Source organism: Pogona vitticeps, chromosome 7 (genome assembly GCF_051106095.1).
Source record: "Pogona vitticeps strain Pit_001003342236 chromosome 7, PviZW2.1, whole genome shotgun sequence".
Taxonomy (NCBI): Eukaryota; Metazoa; Chordata; class Lepidosauria; order Squamata; family Agamidae; genus Pogona; species Pogona vitticeps.
The window spans coordinates 29,771,779-29,795,453 of record NC_135789.1 but is presented as its reverse complement, the minus strand read 5'-3'; the positions used below and the strand labels follow the sequence as shown (position 1 = coordinate 29,795,453).

The following is a 23,675-nucleotide window of genomic DNA, read 5'->3' as shown; positions in this document are numbered from 1 at the left end:
CTGAATCACTGGTCTATGTCGTGATTCCTCGGACACGACTGGACAGCTCCCAGCCTGGCAGATATTATTAGCCAGGGTGGTGGTTGTGGAACAGGTGGCTAGCTGGGGGTTTAAAGGGCCAGGGTGGCCTCTTTGGCTTGGCTGGGGGGAATTGGATTACCCATGGGTGGGAAAGGTGTGTATGTGTGTGGCGGGAAACTAACCTGAACAGCATTTCTCCGTTGCAGTCTTTTATTTATTTATTTATTTTTTATTCCTCATTCCAGACAAAGAGATCTTAAATAATACAAAAATACGGAAAACAGCTTTGTGTATTTACCTCAGATATATAAATATACATTTGTTCTTTCTTACAGTTCCCCCCCCCCCTTTAAGAAAATGAATTCTCTCTCTCAAACATTTTGGCTTTTCTTTTAAGATTTTTTCCCCTCCTTTTACACTGAATGCAAATATGAAAATATTTCTGTTTGCTTTACATTTTAAAGTTACCATGTTAGGGCCTGGATCTTTTCAGAAGATAAGTGGGTACAAAAAGGACTCGGTAAGCCAGCAACTGTTTCCCCCCCTCCTGGAGTTGACAATCCCATGTGGAGCCTGCAGATTTGATGGCAAATGGTCAAGGCTATATCACACAACCCTATTTCTACGTTATTTTCACCCATGCTCACTGGAAAGCATTCCAGTGTAAAGGATGGACTCCATACAACAGAGGAGCACTGCTCCCTTTACACCCACGACCAGTTCTCAGCAGCGCCCTTAATTAATTAACCAGTTGGATTAATCAAACAGTTAATTAAAAAGCCATTGATTGAAAACTGTACCCGCCCCATGCATCAGGCAAAAAACAGGAAAGAAACCTACGCAGACCAAAGGTAGATAATGAGAGTTCTAAAAACTATTGAATTACAATGTCTATCACCCCTGAAAGTTGCACTTAGTTGACAAAATTTCAGTGACTGAGTTGTCATGAAAAATATCTCTGTTCTGTACAGTATTTTACATGTGACTGTGTTGTTTCTCTCTCTTCTGCTGTGAATAGCTCCATAGGTGACTTGTAATAATTAAGACTAGGTTGGAGCAAGCTGCTGTAAAAGCACCCATAATTGGTGCCAGGAAATAATAACCCAAGAGAAACATTCCTAGGTTATTATTTGCTAGTTACTGCAGGAGAATTTAGTTCCAGAGTTCTTTTTTAATTTATTTTTATTTTGTTTTAGCCCGTACAATCAGCTCTCTGTGTGGCTGAACTAGGAGTATTCAACGCAGAGTATCCGTCACCTGAAAGCCGGCTTGAAAATGTATAGGTCGAAAGACGAAGCTGAGCTAGTTTTGCAGAAAGCAAAAGCATGGTGTGGCATTTTTAAGACTCATGCATTGATGGCAGCATGATTTTTCCAAATGGGAGGCCATGTTTGTCTGTTGCAAGAAAAGCAGCTAAGATCCTGATGGTCTTTAGCAACTTTTAGGTTTGATTGGGCACATATTTGGCCAGACTGTGGTTTACTTCTTCTGAACCACATCTTTGGAAATCCACCTACAGTCCATGAAGCCTTACATCAAATAAAACATACAGTGGTGCCTCGCTTGACGAGGATAATCCGTTCCAGCAAAATTGCTGTAGAACGAAATTGTTGTCAAGCGAAAGTAAAAAACCCATTGAAATGCATTGAAAACCGGTTCAGTGCATTCCAATGGGCAAAATACCTCAGCGTCCAGCAAAGTAATTGTCAAGTGGGGCACCACTGTACTAGGTTTTAGAGGAGTCTAAGACTCTGTTATGATACCCTGACTTTCCCCCCCCCCTTTAAATAAAGTTTAAAATTCCCTTTGCAAGATGTATAAAATGTAAACCCAATACATTTTATACCGTGTACCTAGTGGGGGTGGAAATCAGAGCAAACTTGATGTTGAAATTGTTATTATTAATGCTGGCCGTTGCCAAAACTGTGGATGTCCAGTTTTAACATCGCCTGGCAATAAGTGAGATAGTAAACTACATGTTTATTTTAATTGGCTTTGTTTGTATTCAGTTGTGCCTCCCTGCTAGAACTGGGATGAGCATCTGTTATCCAAGTCCAGCATCTGCTCAGCAGACGGCCCTAAGATGATACATCATGCATCTGATGAAAGGGATTATATGTTCTATATATTTAAAACAAATCAAACTACAGTAAATGTGTCAGACTTAAGGATGTCCCAGAACTATAGCTATAATTAGCTGTGAGGTTTATAGTCCCTTTTCATTCATGTAAGTCCAGCACCACAACTTTGGGGTTTGAATTTTTAAAGCCAAGACTTTTCAAGAACTGGGAACTTTGTAATTAAAAGACTTATTTTTAAATATCCAACCGGCCCTCCCCTAGATGAGAGAAAGGATGATGTACGTGGTTGTGGGGATTAGCAGCAATATGTTTGCCGGAGGTGAAAAGTGGTTTGAGTCAGATTTATAGACGATCCTGTCACCCAAAGGCTGGACTGGCCGAAAGGTGTCCACCATCCATGAATCGTTCTTGCTTGTGCCAAAATACAGCTGCATCCAAAATTCTTGGACCTGTGAAACACCAAGGAAACAAAAGCTTGATTTTCTGTCTCCCGCAGCCCGGTCTTCTAGGATAGAGTGGTATTTCTCTCCCTATCTGGGAGCCCAAGAGTTATGGGGGTAGTCTTTTCTTTCCATATATTATCACCAGTCTATAGGCTTTCCTACCTTTAAAAAAGTCACTCAAAGCTGCTCCTTTCAATAGTGGAGAATGTGAATCGGAATCCATTCCCCCTCCCCAAATGCACTGGAGTTAACTGGACAGCACAAGACTGCATTGAAGAACAGTCTTCAATGTTAACTAGCAGCAGGAGGAACTGTTGATTTATTTATTTGCCAGTGCTTCATGGACGGGCACAGGTAAAGAGATAAACACCGTGCCAGTTAGTAACATTTGGTGACTAGGCAGGAACCTGGGGGGAAAAACCCACCACTTTTGCTTATTCTTTGGTAATTTCCCATTGCCTTACCTGCCCCAACTGGAGTTCTATGTTTTTTTCAAACAGAGTCCAAACGACATTCTCGTTACATCCAGGCGTGGTCAGAGAACCAGTGTACCGGTAGAAGCTGGTGAGGTCCTCTGTTTTAGGAATGAGGGAATCCAAGCGCAAAGCTGGCACCTTGATTTCATTTCCTAAGGACATAACCACAGAGAGAGAGAGAGAGAGAGAGTCATGGACTCCACAGCCTCCTGATTATCCCTTCTGCTAGTCTACTTTTCGTCCAGAGGCCAGGTGCCGTCCAAGCTATTTTGCTGCCTGAGGCAGAGCAAAATATGTTTTATTCCTCCAAGAACACAACTACCTTTTCCACACACACCCCCAGCCCTGCAATGTCCCAGCTGGTTCTGTCCTGAATTTTATTCATTCATTCATTCATTTAATTTTTATCCCGCTTCTCCTCCTTGTAAGACCTAAGGCACCTCACAATGAATCTTTTAAAGAACAAAATGAAAAACACATTAAGTCACTATATAAAAACAGCATTAAATTGATTATCAGCATGTTAAAAACACTAGAGTCAAACTATTTGGAAAAGTTTTAAAAGAACAGCAGCAAAACACACACACACAACACCCAGCATTAAAAGTTGGGCTCAGCTTTTGGTCATTTAATGGCTAAAGGGCTGTTTAAATAAAAATGGAATTTTGCCTGAGGGCAGAAAGTCAGTAAGGAGAGAGGGAGTCTAACTTCCTGTGGAAGTTCCAAAATATTGTACATTTATTATTGTCATGTATTGTTACTTTTAAGACTGACTTTGCATTCGTTGAGCCTCAGCCACTCCTTACCATTGAAAGAAATATTTTTGAGCCATGAAATGAGAGGAGTGTAGTTTTCGTTCCGTTTGCCCACCTATAACAGACAAAAATAATTTTGAAATGTGGCCATTTTAGAAATTCTGATTCCCGCCCCACCCCCCTTCCATCTCTGCGTTTTCAGCTTGCTGGTCCATCCAACCTCAGACGGCCAATTCTGGCAGTTGGTGGTTGTTGTTTTTAACTTTGAAGCCAAAACCTTGTGTTGTTTTTTTTAAAATGAAAATGTAAGCTTGCCATTTGGCATAATTTATTTTTAACACATGCCCATATTTCCCTGGGGAAATGCATGCACGCTCTCCTGCATGCACATCTTCAGCTAGTGGAATCTGCTGCCAGCAAAGATTCGTAATACAGAGTAAAACTGGTCCAACGACTGGACAAACAGGGTCATCACCCTCACCCCCTCAAGGCAGCCTCTGCTGCTCCCCTCTTCTGCTCTGCATTTCCCAGACACTCCCGGAAGCTTTCTGGTTGTTCAATAATACGTGAAAACCCAACGCAATGTGAGAAAGGTAGACCGGGAATGCTATAAAAATCACTTTTCTGTCTGGGCTTGTCTAAAACCTGTTATCAGCTGGAAACATCCAGTGACACAGAATCCAAAGAAAGATAAGGTGTAATACACTGGCAATAAAACAGAGGTTATTGGATAAAACAGCTCAGCATATTTCAACCAATTTTTTTTAAAAAACTTCTTGGGATTTCTCCAAAATAAGTGAGTGCTGCAACAGCTACCATACTTACAAGGATACCAAGCTTGTAAGACAATGTGCTGTGAATTTATTATCCTTGTAAAGGTGTATGGTCACTTTTTTCCCCGCACCATGATTTAAGTAAGTTTAAGTTTGTTTTTAATGAAATTATCACCAACACCATCTGTGCAAAAACCATATAGGGATGCGATAATGTCTTATCACGTTTCTCCGAGTGACCAATGTGTTTCGTCTTGCAAAGCGACTGTGGCTTGTGGGACTGTACTGTGGGTTTAATTTCTTTTGCACCCACTACCCAAAGTCATAGGTTTCCACTAAGTCGGGTGGTATATAAATCAGATCGATCAATAAACAAACTGAACTGTAGCGCCATCATCAGAACGGAGGGGCTCTGAGAAAATCCTCCAACCCAGCCTGACAGCTTCCCGTTTCGAAGCAAGATTTTTAAAACCAAACTAAATTCCTTTCCTACCTCTATGAAGAATCCCAGCACCGCCACGCCGTTCTCTGCCAGGGCTGCCTTTATATCCTTAAATTGTTCCTTGATGTGCACAATATGGAGCTGTGAAAAAGGGAGAGAGGGATGAGGGGGTGGGAGGAAGTGTGGATGAAAGAGAAATCAGGAGTCCTATCTATTGAAAAACATTATTTTAAATATTGGGGGGAGAGAGCATACCAAACTTTTTATTTCTTAATTTGTATTAAGCACTGCACCATTAAAATGCAATACAAAATGTTTTTAGAGCAGTAGTACATAGGAAATAAAGTAAGTAAACACATAACAGCAATTTTTTCAAAATTACTTTTTTAAACCACACTTCCCAGCATGTCCTAATCGGTGACTATGTTGGCCTGTGGGGGGGGGGGGGCAGCTATGAGAGTTTTCCTGGCTTTTTCTGGTTGAACTATGAAAAAAAAAACTCTGAGGATGATATTCGGGCTGGTTCTCAAGAGAAATTTACCTAACACCTAATAAGAAAGGCCTGTGTCTCCATGAGATATGTGTCCTTCAACAGAAGCCAATGAAAGGAGATCCATTGCTAATAAAAAGGGCTCATTTTGTATGTTTCCATTCACTGTGATAAGATTTTGCAAATTTTGTAATCAGGGAGTTGCAAATTTCGAACAGGAGCAGGTCTTTTGTAAAGCTAACAAGCCTTAATCACCTATTGAAGCTCAAGCCTAAGAGACTTTGCCTAACAACAGGCATGGCTCAAAGTGGCAGATAGGGATGACTTAGAACAACAAGATCTCTATTCAGAGCGTGGTTACCGTAGTCTCTTGAGACTGAAGGATGGCTACTCTCAGAACACGATACTCTTGCCATCTGCCTCTCCTTCTCTTATAAAGACTGTAGATAAACTCAACAGAGAAGGAACAGGGAAGTTTCTGCTAATAAAGAAGCCCTGGTTCTGCAGCATTGTCAATGCGAACACTGTACACAGAGAGCTGCAATAGCAGGATGTGTACAACTGGTACATTTCTATAAAGCAGTCTACATTCAAAATATGGAAGTTACTCGGGAAAGTGTTGCTTGTGCCAGAGAAACTGGAGGATTAGGGTGTTCAGAAGCTAGAACTGGAAGAGTTTCCAGAGTGATGATTGCCCTGCGGGAATCATCTGCCAGTAAAACAAGAGCTGATTCGAACAAAGAACAGTCTGGTTGATGCTGCAAATTTCTGCATGTCTTTACCTCCATGGCATATCTCTCTCCATCAATGCTGTGCTCAGATCCGGGGCTGACCCTTCTGTTTTGCTGGCTGTCATCGTTCCCCCAATGGAAGTGAAATTGTATTGCCTTGTATTTACCCTGAAGGCCACCAGCCTCAATCTTTGCCGAGCCATCCAAATCGACCTGGACTGAAGAAGGCAAGAGATCTGGTCTCGTTATTATGCACAGGATAATTATGCCCGTGTGCAGTAAAGAAAGCTATAAATGAAACTCAAATCCAGGGTGGAATAATTATGGCCCTCCAGTTTTCAATGATCTGCAGCTCTCATAAACCCCGGGGGGGGGGGGGACTGCAAAGGGCAGCCTGGAAAGTATTTTTCCCCCTTCCTTCTACTTAGAAGGGAAAGCCTCTTTCCAGGGCGTTGGAGAGAATGGCTGAGACGACCCCCCCCCCCAAAAAGAACTGTTTAAAAACCAAACAAGCTTCCCTAAACCCCCTTAGCAAATGTAAACGATAAGGCAAATGACAGACTGAACGTTCACACAACCTTGATGGGCAAAACACGTCTGGCCTCTCACCCGTGTGGCCGTTGTTTGATACGGTCCAGGGGGACGACTGCTCGGTGTTGTACTTTTCAAAGCGGAAGGGCGCGAGGTTCCAGTCGTACTCCACTTTGCTGGTGAGGATGTTGATGGGGGACTGCTTATCCTTGCCACAATCATTGTCTAACTGATCCCACTGGCGAGGTTCTTTTGGGAGCAGGATGGGAAGAGGAAGGAGAAAAAGCTTCAAAAGGTGAGCATGAACGAACCCGAACCAATGGATCCCTGCAAACCATGGTTGGCAAGTCAATCAATCAGCTGCAGTCTTCCCCCCCCCCAAAAAAAAACCCCATTCAGTCTTAACCCCTTGAATGGTTTCCACATTTCCACAGACATCCCCTGTTTGATTTACAGCATCTTTCTTTTTTATGTGTTTGCATTCAGCTGAGTAGTCTTAGCTTGGCCACAGGTATATTCTCAAGAGAGCAATCATTTTGAGCCAAATCCAGCATACACCTAAGCAGGCTTAAGTCCATTGGAAAGCTGTGTGTTTTTTTTTTTTAATTACCTTTGCATTCTGGTTCTTTACATTTCTGGGAAAGGTAGCACCAGTGCTCTTTACCTGCAAGAGAGATAATAAACAGCTCTTAGACTTCCTTCCTTGTTTGTTTGTTAAGATTGTCTGATGGTTGGCCCCTCCTGCCAAATAAGAACGAAACCTTTTCACAATTTGAAGAACCTGGAATTTTCTCAAGAACCTTCAAAGAAGAGTATGAAGAAAAAGCTGGTAGTTCTTCCCATAAGCAAGAAATGTTTCTAGAAACTTCTTGCCAAGTTCCAAAGCAGTGCTGTTCTAGTTTCAGTTCAGGAATATAGAATATGAGCAAACACGTTAATTTTCAGATAAGTGGGAAGGTCCTGAAATTAAAAATATTGTAGTATGTAGTGATTGTGGCCAGTGTTCAAACCACCATGTTTTCTTTCAGTGCACTTTGTTCCATTCTCCCTTTTTCCTCGTTTTTCTCCCTGTTGGTCTCGCTGGTGGACAGTCAGCATCCTACCATTATTGAGCCTTTTCCATTTTTTCAAATCAAGCCTGAATGATCTCTGGAAGCAAAAATGATGAAACTCAGCTTGTTCTCCTTTGGGCACTTCATGAGAAGGCTAGGTTCCCTGGAAAAGACAATAATGCTGGGAAAGGTGGAAAGCAGCAGGAAAAGACGATGAGCAAATACGAGATGGATCAGCTCTATAAAGGAAGCCACACCCTTTTGTTTACAAAAGCTGAGCAGGACTATTAAAGACAGGACCTTTGGGAGATCACTCATTCATAGGTTTGCCATATGTCAGAGGTCACTTGGCAGAATATACCAACAATAAGTATCTATCTATCTATCTATCTATCTATCTATCTATCTATCTATCTATCTATCTATCTATCTATCTATCTATCTATCTATCTATCTATCTATCTATCTATCTATCTATCTATCTATCTATCTATCCATCCATCCATCCATCTATCCATCTATCCATCCATCCATCCATCCATCCATCCATCCATCCATCCATCCATCCATCCATCCATCCATCCATCCATCCATCTTTCTCCTTAAAAAGGGCCCAGGGTGGCTCACATCATTAAAAGACAACATTAAATGCAAGTATATGGCCTTCCCAGTCTAAATACTGGAAAGTTATGGAATGATAACAAATCTTTAACCTTCTTCTTTATAACAGGGCAATAAAATGTGTCCCCTCTACAATTACCTTCCTTTAATGAAGATTAAACACTTTTTTGTAATAAAACAATCACTACCTCAGCTCACTTTGCACCTCTTTTAAGGTTTTTGACCTTGACTGGGCTCAGTCGGGTTGAACTGTTAGCACTTAGAGGCCTTCTGAGCTGCAGATTTGCAAGCTATCTGGTTTGGACCAGCATTTTTTCTAGACGGCATGGTGTAGTGGTTAAGGCATCAGTGTAGGCATGAGGGAGAGCTTGTTTTATAAGCTCATTAGGCGATCTTGTAACAGTCTTTCTCAAATAGCTCAGAAAGTTACACTTGAGAAGTAATGTGTTTCCATTACTTGCAACAGTAGTTTAGTCGCAAAATAATTTGATGTCATTATACCCTACAGCTCTATTGAAAAAGAAACTTGTGTTATTTAACTTCGCTGCCGGTTCCTTGTGCATTACTTTCTGCTTTACAAAAAAACATAAACAAAAAGAGAAGTGAGAATGAAAACCCCTGTCAAATTTTCCCCCAAAAAACTGGATACGCCCCTCTAAAAGTAACTTTTGAAAAGGAGAAAGTTGCTCCAGGAAAATAGCTTTGGGCCTCGAAGTGTAACTTTGTTACTGCAAAGGAACTTGTTAAAGTTAATTGGGTTATTTATAACAACCTGCCACTTCGACACTCTTGTTATTTGGAAGGGGGGGAAAACAGACCCTCGTTCTGTGACGCAGGACGAGTCTCAGGGGAAGGCAGAATTGGTGCATTCAGAGTCCCCACCCAGCCCCACAGCATTGCAGCATCCTCACCAAAGTCAGAGAATCTTCCTTGAAAAAGGAAAGTTCTTTTAAAGGTCACTGGAGATTGCTCAGGCAAGCAAAAGCACATTTTCTCCGTCAGCAGAAATTTTGTATCCTACTCAATAATTCATTGAAATGTCCCTGCTGGGTGTCTCTTTTTTCTCCCCTGTCAGCCTTTGCACTCGAATCAGCCCGAGATTTCTGGGGATGATGAGCGAGAGATTCCCCTGGAAGCCAGGTGTAATTTGAGGTGGTGATAGGCATCCGTGTTGATATGCTGGGGAATAGTTTTCTTGAAGAAATGGTTTGTTCTCACTCTCTCTGACCTTTGTTACTTTCCATAAACGCCTGAGACTTTGCTTGACATCTCTCCTTCACTCAAGGAGGAACGCTGTCATCTTGAAGGCATTCTGTCGGTTTGAATTGGGAGCGCCTGGTGGCAAAGGGAAAGGAATCGCAGCAGCCCAAGAGATTTTCCTGCCTGAAGCAAAAAGCAGCCTCCTTTCTGTGTCCAGAACATGCAGTAAAATCTAATTTCAGCACTGGGGACAGGACAACGCGTGTCGTGCCCAGCTGTGTCCTTGGAAGAACTTGGAAAAGGTTCGGGTTGGACTACAGCTCCCAGAACCCCCATTCCGCTTGGGAATTGTAGTCCAGTTTGTTTCCTCACGGACTTTTGTCCTTTGACAAATAACGAGTTACTTGGCATCCATTTTTGATTGCAGTCCTTACTGCATAAGCAAGGTGACAAAACTCTTGATTTCCTGTAGGAGTTGTTTTGTTTCATTTCCCTGATGAAGGCGCATATTTTTTTTAGGGTGCTGTTTGAGGGACAGGGAAGAATTTAGCTGCGTGGGGGGTCTTACTTTTAGGTTCCTTTCCATCTTTACAGCTTACCAATCTGGATATTGCTTTCTTTTTGCAATCAGTTAATAAATGGGAAATACACACCATACACACAAAAGTTCAGTGGCAGGCATTCCCCACTCAGGTGTTCTTGGACTAAAACTCCCAGAAATTCCAGCTGGCACAGCTAGTGGTGAAGGCTTCTGGGAAGTGTAGTCCAAGAACATCTGGGTGACCCAAGGTAGGGAACCACTCTTATGAGCGGTTCTCTGGCAAGGGACTGCAATTTTTTTTAGCCATACTTCTGTAATTCACCGGATTGGTCATAAGTCAGATGCGACTTATTGGTGCATAAAAACAACATTTTAAAAATAACTTCTCGATTTTCTGAAGAGTACTGTAGGTTTTTTTTTAAAGGCTGCTTTTAAAATGGCTGTGTGGACAAGAATCCCGGTAAGCCTTGTGCATCTGCATGAAGAGCAGAGACAAGAGGTGGGAGAAAGAGGTGGAGAAATTTTTCCCCATCTAGAAAAGCCTGAAGTTACTTTAGAACAAGAGCATAATGAGGGATAATAGCATTCCTTCTGCAGTGTAACCCTAACTAGTTTTAGTTATTGCTCTAGTTAAAAGGGCGCAGCCTAGTGTGTAGGTTATTAATGTGTTTTGGACTGTAAGCTAGTCGCTTGCCCCATTCTGATGCACTTTTTTTGGGGGAAATATCTACAAAAGACAACAAGTCTTTAAAAAAAATTAATAATGATGGTAACTACCTACTTCTTTACAGCCTTGGAACTGTGACTGTATATAATTACTGTTTAAAAGTAATTTTTCCAAAAGCTGCTGCCTCAAAAGACTGGCCCTGGTTAAAAAAAACTTTCCTTCTAGTTATTTGTATGTGTTTATTTAAATTAATTTTTTAAAAACTGGGGTTTGGGGCAACTAGGGACTAGGAATAATGTACCTTTTTTTCAGTTACTCCTATTTTGATTTATGTTTCTCCAGAATGAGCGGTGTTTTTTTTTCTCAGATTATCCCATTCTGCTGTGCTAGGCATGAACTGGACTTAGCCTCCAGGGTGAATGATTCATGCCCACCTCCCTGCGTCTGTCTTCGGGCCGAGGGGGACCCCACATATTTATGCCTCCCCAGATGAAAGGAAGGGCTGCCTCCACCCAAACCGTGGCGGGAGAAGCATGGAAGAGCCAGTGACGTCTCCTTCTGTAGATGATCACTCCATTTGTTTCCCCAGGCAGCAAAATGTCTTGGGCTACTCCCGTGGGATTTATGTGTTTCTTTCCCTGATTATTTTTTTAGTTCCTTCCCAAAATGCCATAAATGATGTCTGCTTTCCCTCTCTTTTTTTCAAGGGATGATGCAATTTAGACACTTTTGTTCCCAAGATATCAGATCTTTCAGAAAGCTGTTGCGGAAAACGAATGCTTAAAGGCCATTTGGGGTTCACAGAGTCGATAACAAGAGCATAATGGGACCCCCTTCCCACCCCACAACAAACCTGCCCTTTGTCCCGTCTCATTCATGGGGTGGATTGCTCTCCAGACTTTCCAATTTTACTCTGTCCCTAACTTAGGACAATGCAAGGAAATAGCATCTCTCTCACACACACATACACCACTGTCCCCCAGGTGTGTACATCTCTCTGCCAAAAGACCAAGAATGGAAACATGCACAATAGAACCTCAAGTGGAATCCATGTGACGTGTGTGTGTGTGTGTGTGTGTGTGTGTAAAAGTGTGTCCTCACCCAGTTTCAAGATCTTCTGTTGTTTAGCTGCCGTAGCATAACGTGGCTACCCGTAGGCAAATCCAGACTGAAAGCAGGGGAAAGGCACCTCTTCTGTTAATCCCATATCTTGCCTGTGCAAACCACACTTGTGGAAAGGACATCATTACCAGTCAGTTGGACTGCAAGACGTCAAAATGGAGCCAAAGACTTTTTTCTCCCCTTTCCCCTGTATTTCATGCATACATTTTATATTTTTTAAAAGCTCCCCACTTCGTGAATTTCAGTTTTCTTTCAGTTGTTATACAAAAAAAAAGTGTGTACTTTTTCGATGGTGGGGTAATACTCTACCCCTTGGCTGCTACATTTTTCTGCACTTTCCCCATCTCTGTCTGTGATGTTGTAGATTTGCCGGGTCAAAAGTACCAGCGTGTTTTGATGAGGAGAGGAACACTAAACAGGCCATCCTTTTGTCTCACCTGTTCTCTGTGAGCTTAGCTGCAATCCCTCAGGGTTGTTCCAGGGGAAATTGATTTTCCCTGCAAGGGAGTATTGTTGTAGCTGAATCTCTCGGAATGCAAAGTATTTCAGGTCTGGTCTTGGATTGGCAATTAAGAGTCATTAAGTTTATAAAAGATCTGCTGCTGAATGATGAGCATAAACAGCATTGAAATGGTTTGTTGACATAGATCCACAGGGCTGACAGGAATGGGCCACAGTATGCCATATGAAATGGAGCTGATAGGTTACCCAAGAAATTGGCTGGGGATTCTGGGAGTTGTAGTCCCAAGCTACAAAAACATCAATGGGGCCCAAGCAAGGTTTTGCTTCAAGCTCAGTAACTGATCCACTTTCTCATTGCTGCTCCTCTCCTGCCAGAGGTTGGATTTCATCGTATCTGTTCTGACCTTAAACTGTGATGTTGCATGGAGTCAACCATTTTTTGATGCTCTTCAGCCTAGAGATACTTCTTATGTACATGAACACATTATTCCAGCTTTCTCCATGTTAACTCTTTTATGATTCATTATTTTGTTTTAATATGTCTTTGTTGGTCAGCCTCTCGACCCAAGAAAGTCTAAGCATTGCTAGAAGTCTTTCAGCCTTCTAGAATCACGGGGTGGGGGGCAGACCCACCGAAGCTGGGATGGATTGTCGAACAGGAAAAAGGCTGTGGCCATCTGGGGCAATCCCAGGAGGGCTGGAGTCAGGCCCCAGAGTCTGAATTACTGACCTGTTAGCCAGAGGGAGTGAACAGTTTGAGCAAATTTTTCTTTTCATCTCTGTTGCTGTTTGTCCTTGATCCAAATTTACAATTCCTCCCCCCTCCTCCTCCTCGACCTTGCCATTTCCTAGCCTATTTCTGCCTCCCCCCCACCTTTAGTTCCTGTGTAACAAGACAATGCAATGGTGTGTGTTATTTAAATTAGAGATGCAAACAGTTCTGTTTCATTTATCAGTGGCGACTTGGCAACCAGGGAGGAAAAAGATGTTTTATGCACCTCCCTCCAATCTGTGGTTTGTGGCTGCTACCGTTGTTTCTTAGGGCCGGAGGTTACGTTGATGTCGAAAATTGCTTGAGATCCTACCGCCCTCCCAGCTCTGTTTCAGCACCGGCCTCATTGCTAGAGAATGAGTGCCTCTGAGCATATCTAGAGTTTTATTTTTCCCGTCTGTGACAAAAGTGGCAAACTCCCCCCCCCTACATTTAACATGGTCCATAATTAATTTTTTTGTTTCCTATATGCTTCGCTCTTCCTCCATGGCTTTTCTCCTCCGCCTTTAAACCCCACCTAACCACAGCCCTGCAGAGACAGGCAAGGCTGTCAGACAGAGTGGCTGCCGGAAGGTGAGCTTCAAGGCCAAACATGAATTTGAACTCAGGTCTCCTGAGTTGTGGTTCAGCATCCCAGTGCTATAACCCAAATGGGCTGTCTCAGGTGGCGAAGGTCAAAGGGTGGGCAGAGAAAAATGGTGAAGCCTCCCATCACCCCCCCCCACCAATACCACCATAAGCTGCTTTAGGATGGCTAGATTTATTTGTGAAATAGGACAATGCTCCTCCTTTATCTTTCTCACTTCTCCGTTGTCCATAAATTGTATCTTTTGTTTTTCATATTTTTCTTTTAGGGATGGCTGTCTCTCACAAGTCTATGTTTAACTCGGAATCCCATCTCCCTTTTGGCTCTGCTGTTGAAGGGTTAATTGGAAGGCCCCCCCCCCCAGCAGGGACCTGCCGTTTAAAATACCACATCTACTTGCACTGTTGCATCGGTAACACGTTTCCATCTACGTGGCAACCGTACAGGACAGGACACCCAACTCCGAAACCCGGAGGTCTGCCTGTTTTGTTCAGGGCACTCAAGTGCATGAGAAATCCTCACAAATAGAGTTTTCTAGTAGCCTTTATTGCTTCATAATACTGGGAACAGAGACAGTTCGGGCAGGACCCAGCCTTATTTTTTACTATTATATGTTTTACTGCTGAGATTGAGAAGAAGCAATTGGGTTACGGTCTTCCCCTATGTTCCAGATGGATCTGGCTGGCCTTGGGTGAATCTATTTATTTATTTATGCTTTCAGCGATGGGAGTTCTTTCCTGCTGCTGTTCCTTCTTTTCTTAGCAACCCAAGACACAGCCTTATGCGAAGGGAGGTCTAGTTCTCAGCTTCTCTCTCCAGAGTTCTGGAGAAATTTGTCTCACAATGGCATGACTTGGGATCCTTTGGAGACCTGCAAAAGGTACTGTTTGTTTTAAGGACAGTTTTATCCCTCGGCAATATCTCTTCAACATCAGGACATAACTTTCTTCAAAAGAATCAATCCAAATTTACTATTTTTGCACCTCCATTATGCTTTTAAACCCAGTCATTTAAAGCCCCTCCTGCCTGTCAAGTTGCATTCTGGACACACCTATTTAACAAGGGAGTACCTACTTGGTGCTTCAGCATCAAATCATTATTATGGGTTTTTTTTTCTGCCCCCACTTCGACTGCTTCTTGACTTGGTTTTGAACTATGAAAATATCACCACCCCCACCAGTACTACCTTTTGACTGACAACGAACAACTGCCATCATCTGCCTCTCGGGAATTGTGAAGGTTTAACCTCCTAGGATCTCCAAGTAAGACTTAAGGAGTCTTCTCTGTCTGAAAACGTGGACTCCCTGCCAGTCAGAGTTGGCAGCATGGAGCTACACTTCTCATGGTGGCTGCGGATGATGGGAACCATCATCTGGCACATAGAGAGAAAGCCGTTTCCACTCTGTTCAGAGAGCCAAATTGCTAATGAGGATTTTGAAACACTAATTCAGGAGCTCTCTTTTTCTGCCATTGGTTTCATTTCCTTGTGTTGACTAGCAAATAAGTATTCAGCGTCATCCAAAGGCATCCAGGCTGTCCAAGGCAAAAAAACCCAATCAATAATGTGCTCTATAGAGCAGGATTTTCTATTGTCTGTCCCGTATCTACCGCCTGCCAGTGTCTACGAGCATCCCTGAATTCTAGTATCATAAAAGATTTGAAAAAAAAAAAAATAAGGGTTAGTACCATGGACTACATTACTTCACTTAACGGTCAAGGGTGGGAAATTCCAACTTACAGAATGCCTCTGTCTGCTAATGGTAGGACCGGCCCTTCAATATCGAACTTGTCACTGCTTGAGTGTACTTTGGCACTATCCTACTTTAATTGGGACGTTTTTATCCTTTTACTTTTGTATATCATTTTTGACCTTTCTTTTCAGCTGTAGTGAAAATAATTCAGATCCCAGAGCTTTGTTTTGTGTGCTAGGGGAAAAAAGAGGATCTCCCCGTCTTTCTACACACAAAACCATTCCTTCTTACCCAACTTGTTTAAGGGCAAAATTATATGTCACAAATATCCTGTTGTTGGGAAAGGCGCTTCCTTAAGTGCTGAGGACATCTGATTATCACAGCTCCTTTTCACACTTCCTGTAGTTTGTCGGTTGACTTGCTTTGTGCTGTGATTGATCAATAGGAGGTAAGAGAGCTCAGTCATAAAAGTCATATGAAACACTAACAAAGTTCAGCTTCTCATAACTGCCGCTCTGTAATGTTTGGGTAATCCCTCTACAACATAATTTAGGGTGAAGGAGGAGCCCTTTTGTTACTTCACTGTAAAATCATCAGGCGCCACGGATCCTTGCAAATGTATAGTAAATCAGCAGCCGCTTTTAATCTTCCGTCTGCCTACCTGTGTCCTAAAATGTGGGTCACATGAGGAAGCATATGGGCCATAGACTAAAGGCAAATAAAAATATGTGGACACACCTTTGTATATAAATAAAGGCAACAAAATCTACAAACATTTTTTTCAAAATCAGTGCATTAGGTTACTAATTTTACAGATAAGGAACAATGAGGCGGAGAGAGATGCAGCTAGGAGAGGAGATATATTACTGCTTGCCCATTTACCTCTTCTTGGTAAAAAAATACCGGCAGTCAAAAAACTATGGATCGGGGAACATAATGCAAAGCTTAGAAACAGTACTGTTCTTGAACGGCAGCGCCCAAATTCCCTAGGGAATTATTAAGGCAAATAATAGTCCTAAATTAGTAATGTCTTGAAGTTCTAGCAAAAGGTTGTGGGTCAGCCTTCTGAAATACTGAGGCCAGAAATGGACAAAGTATTCCAGGTTATGTCCATCTAATAGTGTTTCCCATCTCAAGGGATCCAAGTTCTAATCCCTCAAGGTCACTTTAGGATAGCCACTCTATCTGACAGCCTGTAACTCACAGGGTTGTGGTTAAAATATGGAGAAGGTGAGCCACGGATGCCACGAAACGGAAAGCAAAGGAACACAGTAGTAGATGCAACAAATCAGTCATTATGGATAAATCAGATGGGGCTAGAAGGAGGAGGAAGTTCAGCCTGTTCTGGAGAAACAGGAAATAACTGAATAGGATCAGGATAAATGACAGCAACACAACGTGTTGTCAGGATCAACACAACACTCTGGCAGAAAAGTCTGGGAGGCGAAGGTGGGGCGCATTAAGATCCGGTTCATCCTTAGTACAGCATGAGAGGAAAAGTGGGCCAGCTGGTGTGGGGCGAGGGGTCGAAACCTCCTGCTCACTCATTAACTACCTTTACCCAAAGCAAAACACTAGCTCAGTGCAGGGCGGAGGAAGGTGATGGACTTTAAACTGGCAGAGTTTGGCAAGTGGTGAGTGATCGTGACCCATTGTGTCTTCTGTAGGCCAGAATCTGAGCCAGATTTGAACAGCACAATCTCTTTGTCACAGGGGGCAGTGGCTCTTGGGCATGTGCAGAGTGCCCAAGCACCTGCTTTAAACTGCTTTGCAGTCTGAGGTCAGAGAGAGAATGGCCCCTTCACTCACCCACCCAAATCGAAGTGCTTTGTAACTAAAGCCAGTCAAAATATAAATCTCTGTGAAGTGCCCATCTCTGCCCCTGAACATCAAAACACAATTATGCCAAAGTAAGCATCTTTTTGATGCCCTTTTATGATGCTCGAAACTTGCCACCTGGGACAGCTGTACTTGGAAAAGTACATTTTTAGGACTGTGGTCCTCAGAATCCAGCAGTCAGCAGGGCCACTGCAAAAAGCTGAATTTTCCAAATGAAAATTGTGCCCAGTTATGAAAGAGGAGGGTTGTCAAGTCATCTGCATCATCCCACGCTAGGGACCAGTCCCTGAGACTTCGGGGAGAGGGCTGAGCCCTTTTGTGAGGTCATTGAGGGCAGAGCCATCCGAGACCCTTGCCAAAAGGCAAGAGAGGCTTGGATCCAAGCCCTTTAGGGCTTTATAGGTTGAAACCAGCACTTTGAATTGTGCCTGGAAACAGACCTGCAGCCCCTGAAGTTGCTTCTAAAAGGGGGGTGGTTAGGAGTAAACGTGGATATAGTTTGTTTTCCTTGACTATGAACTTCTCTTAGGCTGTTGTTAGCTTTTAATAATCTCTTCTTTAAGTGTGTTAGTTAATGTTTGCTTATATCTCAAAGCCTGAATGGCAAGGTTCATCCTTTAATATTTTTACTGCTCTTGCAAAGCGAGGAAGCAGATTAAAATCAGAGGGGGGAAAAAGCATTATCATCTCCCCTTTCCCTCAGCCTCCCAACTTACTTATCTGGAGAAAGTGCAATCATAAGAAACACTTTGGGTGTTCATTTACCCCAGATTACAATTTTATCTGAAAGTGAGGTTGTTCTTACATTCATTTTAAAAAATGCTGCTAGTCCTCATGGTTAAAGGCCAATAGAAAAGCAAGTTGTGTTGACTACCCAGAAAGATTGAGGTCAGTATGAATTATGCTATGGCATACATGTAGTTATTTCAAAGTATTTGGTTATTTCTTTCTATTTCTGAAGTCTGGATTTTGCGATTTGTTTTTACTGTGGTGTGGGGGTAAGTATGCTCTGTTGTGTACGTTTTAGCTTCCAAATATCTGTCATACATGATTTATGCATCTGTTTTCTCAGATGTTCATGTTTACACATTCTTGCTCCTTTTTGATTTTTTAGCTGTTTATTCTTGTGATTTTTGTAAACCACCTCAGAGTTAAAAAGGATTATTGCTTGAGAAGACTCAGGCAGCAGATCAAAACTTTGGCTTATTTAATGTGTTGCTCTTGTTTTGTCATTCCAGGGAGGGAGTAACTAAATAAAAGCCACCTGTGATAAATCAAGGCAGCTATCTGAGATGCCAGGGACCTTATCAAGGATGCCTACCTGTAGGGTAACAAAGGCTGCTCTGCCTCAGGCAGCCGGATGTCTTGGGTCAGTGCTGCTGCTTCTCCGTTTTGGTGAGTTTTGTTTTCTACATACAAATCTATGCACATACATCTCTTAAGGATGGAGATGATTTCTGGGTCTCTGCCAAGCTTGTACAGACAGCAAGATAGGATATTTACTCAGCCACTATTTTTCTCTTATCCAAGAAAAGCACCCTCAAATTCCTTTACGTTTTTCTAAACAATGGTGCTATATCAAGATAATTTTTTTAAAAAAACTATAAACACATCCTTTATGGATGCTAGGCTACCATGTTCAAACACACATTCCACTGAGCAACCCTCCCCTGAACGCTGGTGGATGTTATTTGCAAAGAAATCTAGTGAATACTGTACTCTTTGAGTTTAATGTCTTTTATTCTGATTTGGCAAGCTGCATCAGGGCAAACCTCTGTTCTCTAACTGCTCAGATAAATGTACTGAAAAGTATGGACTCTTGTCAGTTTGATGAGTGGGGATATTTTTTAAGTTGTGTAAGCCTGCTTTTAAAAATATCTTCATCAAACTTCTGTGCAGCGACTGGGTTCAAAAGAGTTTGGGTAGCCCCAAGTTATAGTTATGGGTGGAGCTTTCTTACAGAAAAAGTAAGATACATCTGTGCAATGAAATATAGTTTCTGGAGAATAAAGTTTTCTCTAAGAATATTGAAGGAAATTATTTAACGGTGGTCTGGTAACTAGAATACTAGACTGTACTTAAGGTTCTAGTCCTCACTGAGCTGTCAAACTCACTGGGTGACCATAGACCAGACATTCCTCTTCCTTTGACCTCAGCCTGGTCTACCTTACAGGGATACTGTGCAAAAAAGTGGGAAGAAGGGAAGAAGCCGTTTATGTCCCTTGGAGCTCAATGAATGAAATGTAACTAATAACTAAGCAAGTTATTTAATTCGGAGGAAGCTTTAGATTTATCTAGCTCTGTCTGGTGTCCACTTTTCAGAGTTTTAAGCAAAGAAGGATCTTTCCCATTATGTTCCCCTTGATTCTTATAATGGAGATGCCGAGGCGCTTGAACTTCGTTAACGCAAGCAAATGCACAACCTTTGAGACGGAGTCTCTCCTCTGTTACAACCAACCACTGATGTCTAACTTAAATCTTTTATACTCTGAAAGCTGCACCTTCCTTACGGAGGTGTAAGGCAGAATCAGAGGCTGGAAAGCACCAGCTAGATCTCTCTGTCTGTCTTTTTTCTTCAGAGTGAAATCTGATGTAACTCATGCCATCAAGCACAACACCACCAAAATGGGAAGATAATGTAAAGTATCTATAGGTGACCTTCATTTCAAGCACATGTTTGCTATCTTTCTTTAATATACAGGTATCACATATTCCACTCCTCATTTAACTGTTCCCCCACAAGTCAGTTTACCATGCATCATTAAAAAGTAAATAAAAATCCCATTAAAATGATGGCAAATTGCAAGAACAGAAGAAGAGAGGCTGAAATAAAAACCACACTTTCCCTTTATTTTTTTTTACTTGCACTTTGGCAAACATTTATTTGTGGATATATAGTTATCCCTGTTATTTCAAATGAAATGTCCCTCTTAGCAACCACAGCCCCTGACGAGGACAGAGTACAAGACATGCAAACTCAAACAAGGAGCAATAAATATATGATTATACACATCTATGCTTGCTAAGCCGGAATTGATAGGATAGGTTAAAAATAAAAGCGGTATTACAATGGATCATTATTACTATTAGAATCATGACGGTTATTGCCAGTTAGCAAGAGAGGCTGCCAAAGATATTTCAGACATAATGTTTTGTGATATTTACAAGTGGAGTTTAGCATCCTGAAGTAAACAAGCATCAGAGTTTAGCATCCTGAAGTAAACAAGGGCATATTAAAGCAAAAAACCAAAACAACTTACCCTCTTTGGCTGCAGCAAGGGAATAAAGGGAGAGCCAGCATAGGTAGGGGAGTAAATGCATGATCTCTCTTCCAGATGCAGTTTTGAGGATGTGATTGCATTGATTTAGGTGTCCGGGTACATGGCCACAGACCTGTTTCACGGTTTTTATATAGGATCACCTTTCCTGGCCTTAAGAAGGGGGGGAGAGGAACTCCTCCCTCTGAGTGTGTGTGTGTGTCTGCGTCTGTGTGTATTTTAAATTCCTCCAGTTATAAACTGTAATAGAGTTTCTGTCCCCTTACAGGCATCCTCATTTCCTCCACACCCCTTAAGCAGTTGTTCTTGACACGGCGAGGTTTTCCTCCGGCCCCAAAGTAGCCTGTCTATGTGCAGAGTCGATAACTTGTTAACTTATTAGTGGATCGAAACTTTCCCCTTTTCCTTTCTCATTCCACCTCCTTTCTTCCTGGTTGCTTCTTGACCCGAGGTTGCTGTTAGATAAGATTCATCTCTTATTAAGGTTGTGATACAGCTTGACTTTTCTCTGCGGTCCCCATTTGGGACGAGAGCAGCGACATAAATAGCTGGAATAAATAGCCCGAGAAATAAAACATTGAGGTAAGAATAAACCCACGGACCCCCTCCTTCTGGCTTCAAAAGATCACGGCACGCAGAAATGTCAGCCGCGTTTATGTTTTTGTTTTGAGAGAATCTGAAATACAAAGAGATTTGGGTTCTTGTCATAGGGCGAATGTACAAGTTGGTGTAGAGATGGGAGGGCGTCAGCAGTCATCTAGACGTTGATGAACTATGTCATCTTAGAAATGCAGAGCTGGAAGGGTACCCTAGAGATCATCCAGTTCAGCCCCATCAAGGAGGCCCCATGGGGGGAATCGAACTCCCAACTTCTAGCTCCCAAGCCAGAGATGTAAACCCAACCATTCTGAACTCTTGGCCATGCTGGCTGAGGCTGATGAGAACCAGACAGCATGTTCTCCTCTCCCAGGCTAGAGCGTGGAGGGAGATGAACCCAAAAATGTATTTAACTTATTTATTTAAAATATTTACATCCCACTTTTATCCTTAAAAGGGACTCAATCGTTGCTTTCCAGGATGAGGACAAGAAATCTTGAAAATTCCCAAATTTGCATGCTGTCACAAATAATCTTGTTATCATTTGATATAACAAGGACTGTATATCAGTCCGTATCAGACTGTGTGTAGATAAAACCCTCAGCCCATATCAGACTTTACCTAGATTATTTATTATAGCATATACTGTATAGAAAACCTCAGTCCACATCAGACAAGAAACAAAACAAAACAAAAAGTGTTGTGACACTTTAAAGACTTTAAATACGGTAGGAATCCTCTATCCATGGGATCACTCTCCACTTATCCACTGCCTGAAAATACTAAATAACACCCCCTCCCTGTGTGTATTTATACGTATGTCCACGATGTATTTACCAGAACTGGCTACTAGAGAAAGAGACCATGCAAGGTGTAGCATTCAAAACTCCCTTGGTTCTTGGTAGTCACCGGGGTGCAGGGTGCGGGCTGAAGGTTTCAGTTTTCAGTTCCATTATTACAATCAACAGATCAGACAAGGGGGTGGGTGGGCTTGGAACCAAACCTCCATGAATACGGTGGCCCTATTGCATTTTAATGTGAGCTTTTGTGGATCAAGTCCTTGGGTCTACTCTACGAAACAACTGTGGTCCCTTTGTCCTTCTGTTTCCCAACCTGGGAATGGTTACCATATAGTCTCTCTCTTATTTCTGAAGCAGGGGACTTGATCCACAAACGCTCGGATTAAAATAGAGCAGTTAGTCTTTAAGAGGCCACAACATTTTTGTCTTTTTGTTTGTTTGTTTTGTTGCTTTCACGGACTAACATGGCTACCGCTTTGAAAAGTTACCGCTCAGTCCAGAGGACCCGTCCATTCCCACCACGCCTCTACCTGAGTTCCTGTTCTAGGCACGCGGGGGGGGGGGGGAGCAGCGGCTTCAGCTCTTGCGATCCAGCCTAGCAATTCCTGGGGTTTTCCCTGCTTTATAAGTCTATAAAGAGAGTGAGCCTTAGTGTACTCCAGGCGCATAGAGAGACAGCAGAATTACCTGTCCTTAAGAGGATCCCTGTGTTTCTTCGTTAGGCACTCTTCCGGACGTTGCCTCTTTGGGAGGTGGCTCTATGGCATCATCGTTCATCAGCTTATTCTACAATGTCTGTCCTATGGACTCAGTGAGGTCTGTCCTTGGTTCGTCTGCACTTCCCTCCTTCTGGCTGATAAAAACAACAACAAGATTGCATTTGTGTGCAGTCACTCCAAGTATTGAACCTTTGAATCGCCAGCCTTCTTAGTGAAGGGCACCCAGGCCACCCCAGATGGGACAGACTTCCCATTTTGAGGTCCGCCTTGTTAGAACAACAAGGTCTTCCTGAGGCTCCTAGATTCTTGTCTCGGTTTGTCCTTTGGTCTGCATTCCTGGTTTGTTTTCTAGTTCTTCCTCTGGGTTGATCCTTTGGTTCAGATGCAAACTTTTCGAGTAGATGACCAGCAGACCCCACATTTCAAGGTCCCAGGCACTTGGCGGCAGCGAGATTGTGAAAGGGCAGCATGTTCCTGATGACAGCCAGGCGTCCCCCTCAGACAAAACAATTGACCCCGCAGCCTACGAAGAAATGGCTTATCGTGACCAGAGATTGTGGTGTTTCATTCTGGGGTTGCTCAGGTATTTTCCTTCCTGACACTTCTGTCCCAACACGAATGGCCATTCCCCTTCTGCCTGTCTCCCCTGCCCTCCCTTGTTCCAACCAGCCTCCGTTCTCAAACCTTCGCACTTTTTAACCTGTCTGTCTGTTTCAAGGAGGGAGCCCGGTTGTGGTTTCTCAAAGGGAAGGAACAGCTGATACCCAAAAGGAAGCTAAACGGAAGTGGCATTAAGGTGGGGATTAGACAGCAGAAATACATGGTTAAGAAAATGTCACCAGATGACACACACTGACAGGGCTGGATTAAGACCTTTAGAGGCCCTACAATGAAAAGATCACGGAGCCCTTTATGAATAGAACATGCAGCAGGTCCCATGACTTAGAAAGGAAACCATATAATGCACACATTTTAGGCAAGAAAG

At 42.6% G+C, this 23,675-nt stretch overlaps 1 protein-coding gene and 1 long non-coding RNA gene across 2 annotated transcripts; one reads left to right on the top strand and one right to left on the bottom strand.

Annotated features, from left to right (window-relative positions):
• Positions 1-213: 213 nt before the first annotated feature.
• On the bottom strand, positions 214-21,299 carry CA4 (carbonic anhydrase 4). The gene is made up of 8 exons (XM_020786965.3): positions 20,557-21,299; positions 7,354-7,407; positions 6,822-6,992; positions 6,264-6,430; positions 5,043-5,132; positions 3,828-3,891; positions 3,010-3,173; positions 214-2,551 (listed from the first exon to the last, which is right to left on the bottom strand). The coding sequence occupies exons 1-8, from the start codon at positions 20,615-20,617 to the stop codon at positions 2,360-2,362; spliced, it is 963 nt and encodes a 320-aa protein (XP_020642624.3). The 5' UTR covers positions 20,618-21,299; the 3' UTR covers positions 214-2,359.
• LOC144584064 (uncharacterized) lies at positions 18,654-20,075 on the top strand. The gene is made up of 2 exons (XR_013538079.1): positions 18,654-18,691; positions 19,876-20,075. It is a non-coding gene; the product is annotated as an uncharacterized LOC144584064 (long non-coding RNA).
• Positions 21,300-23,675: the final 2,376 nt, after the last annotated feature.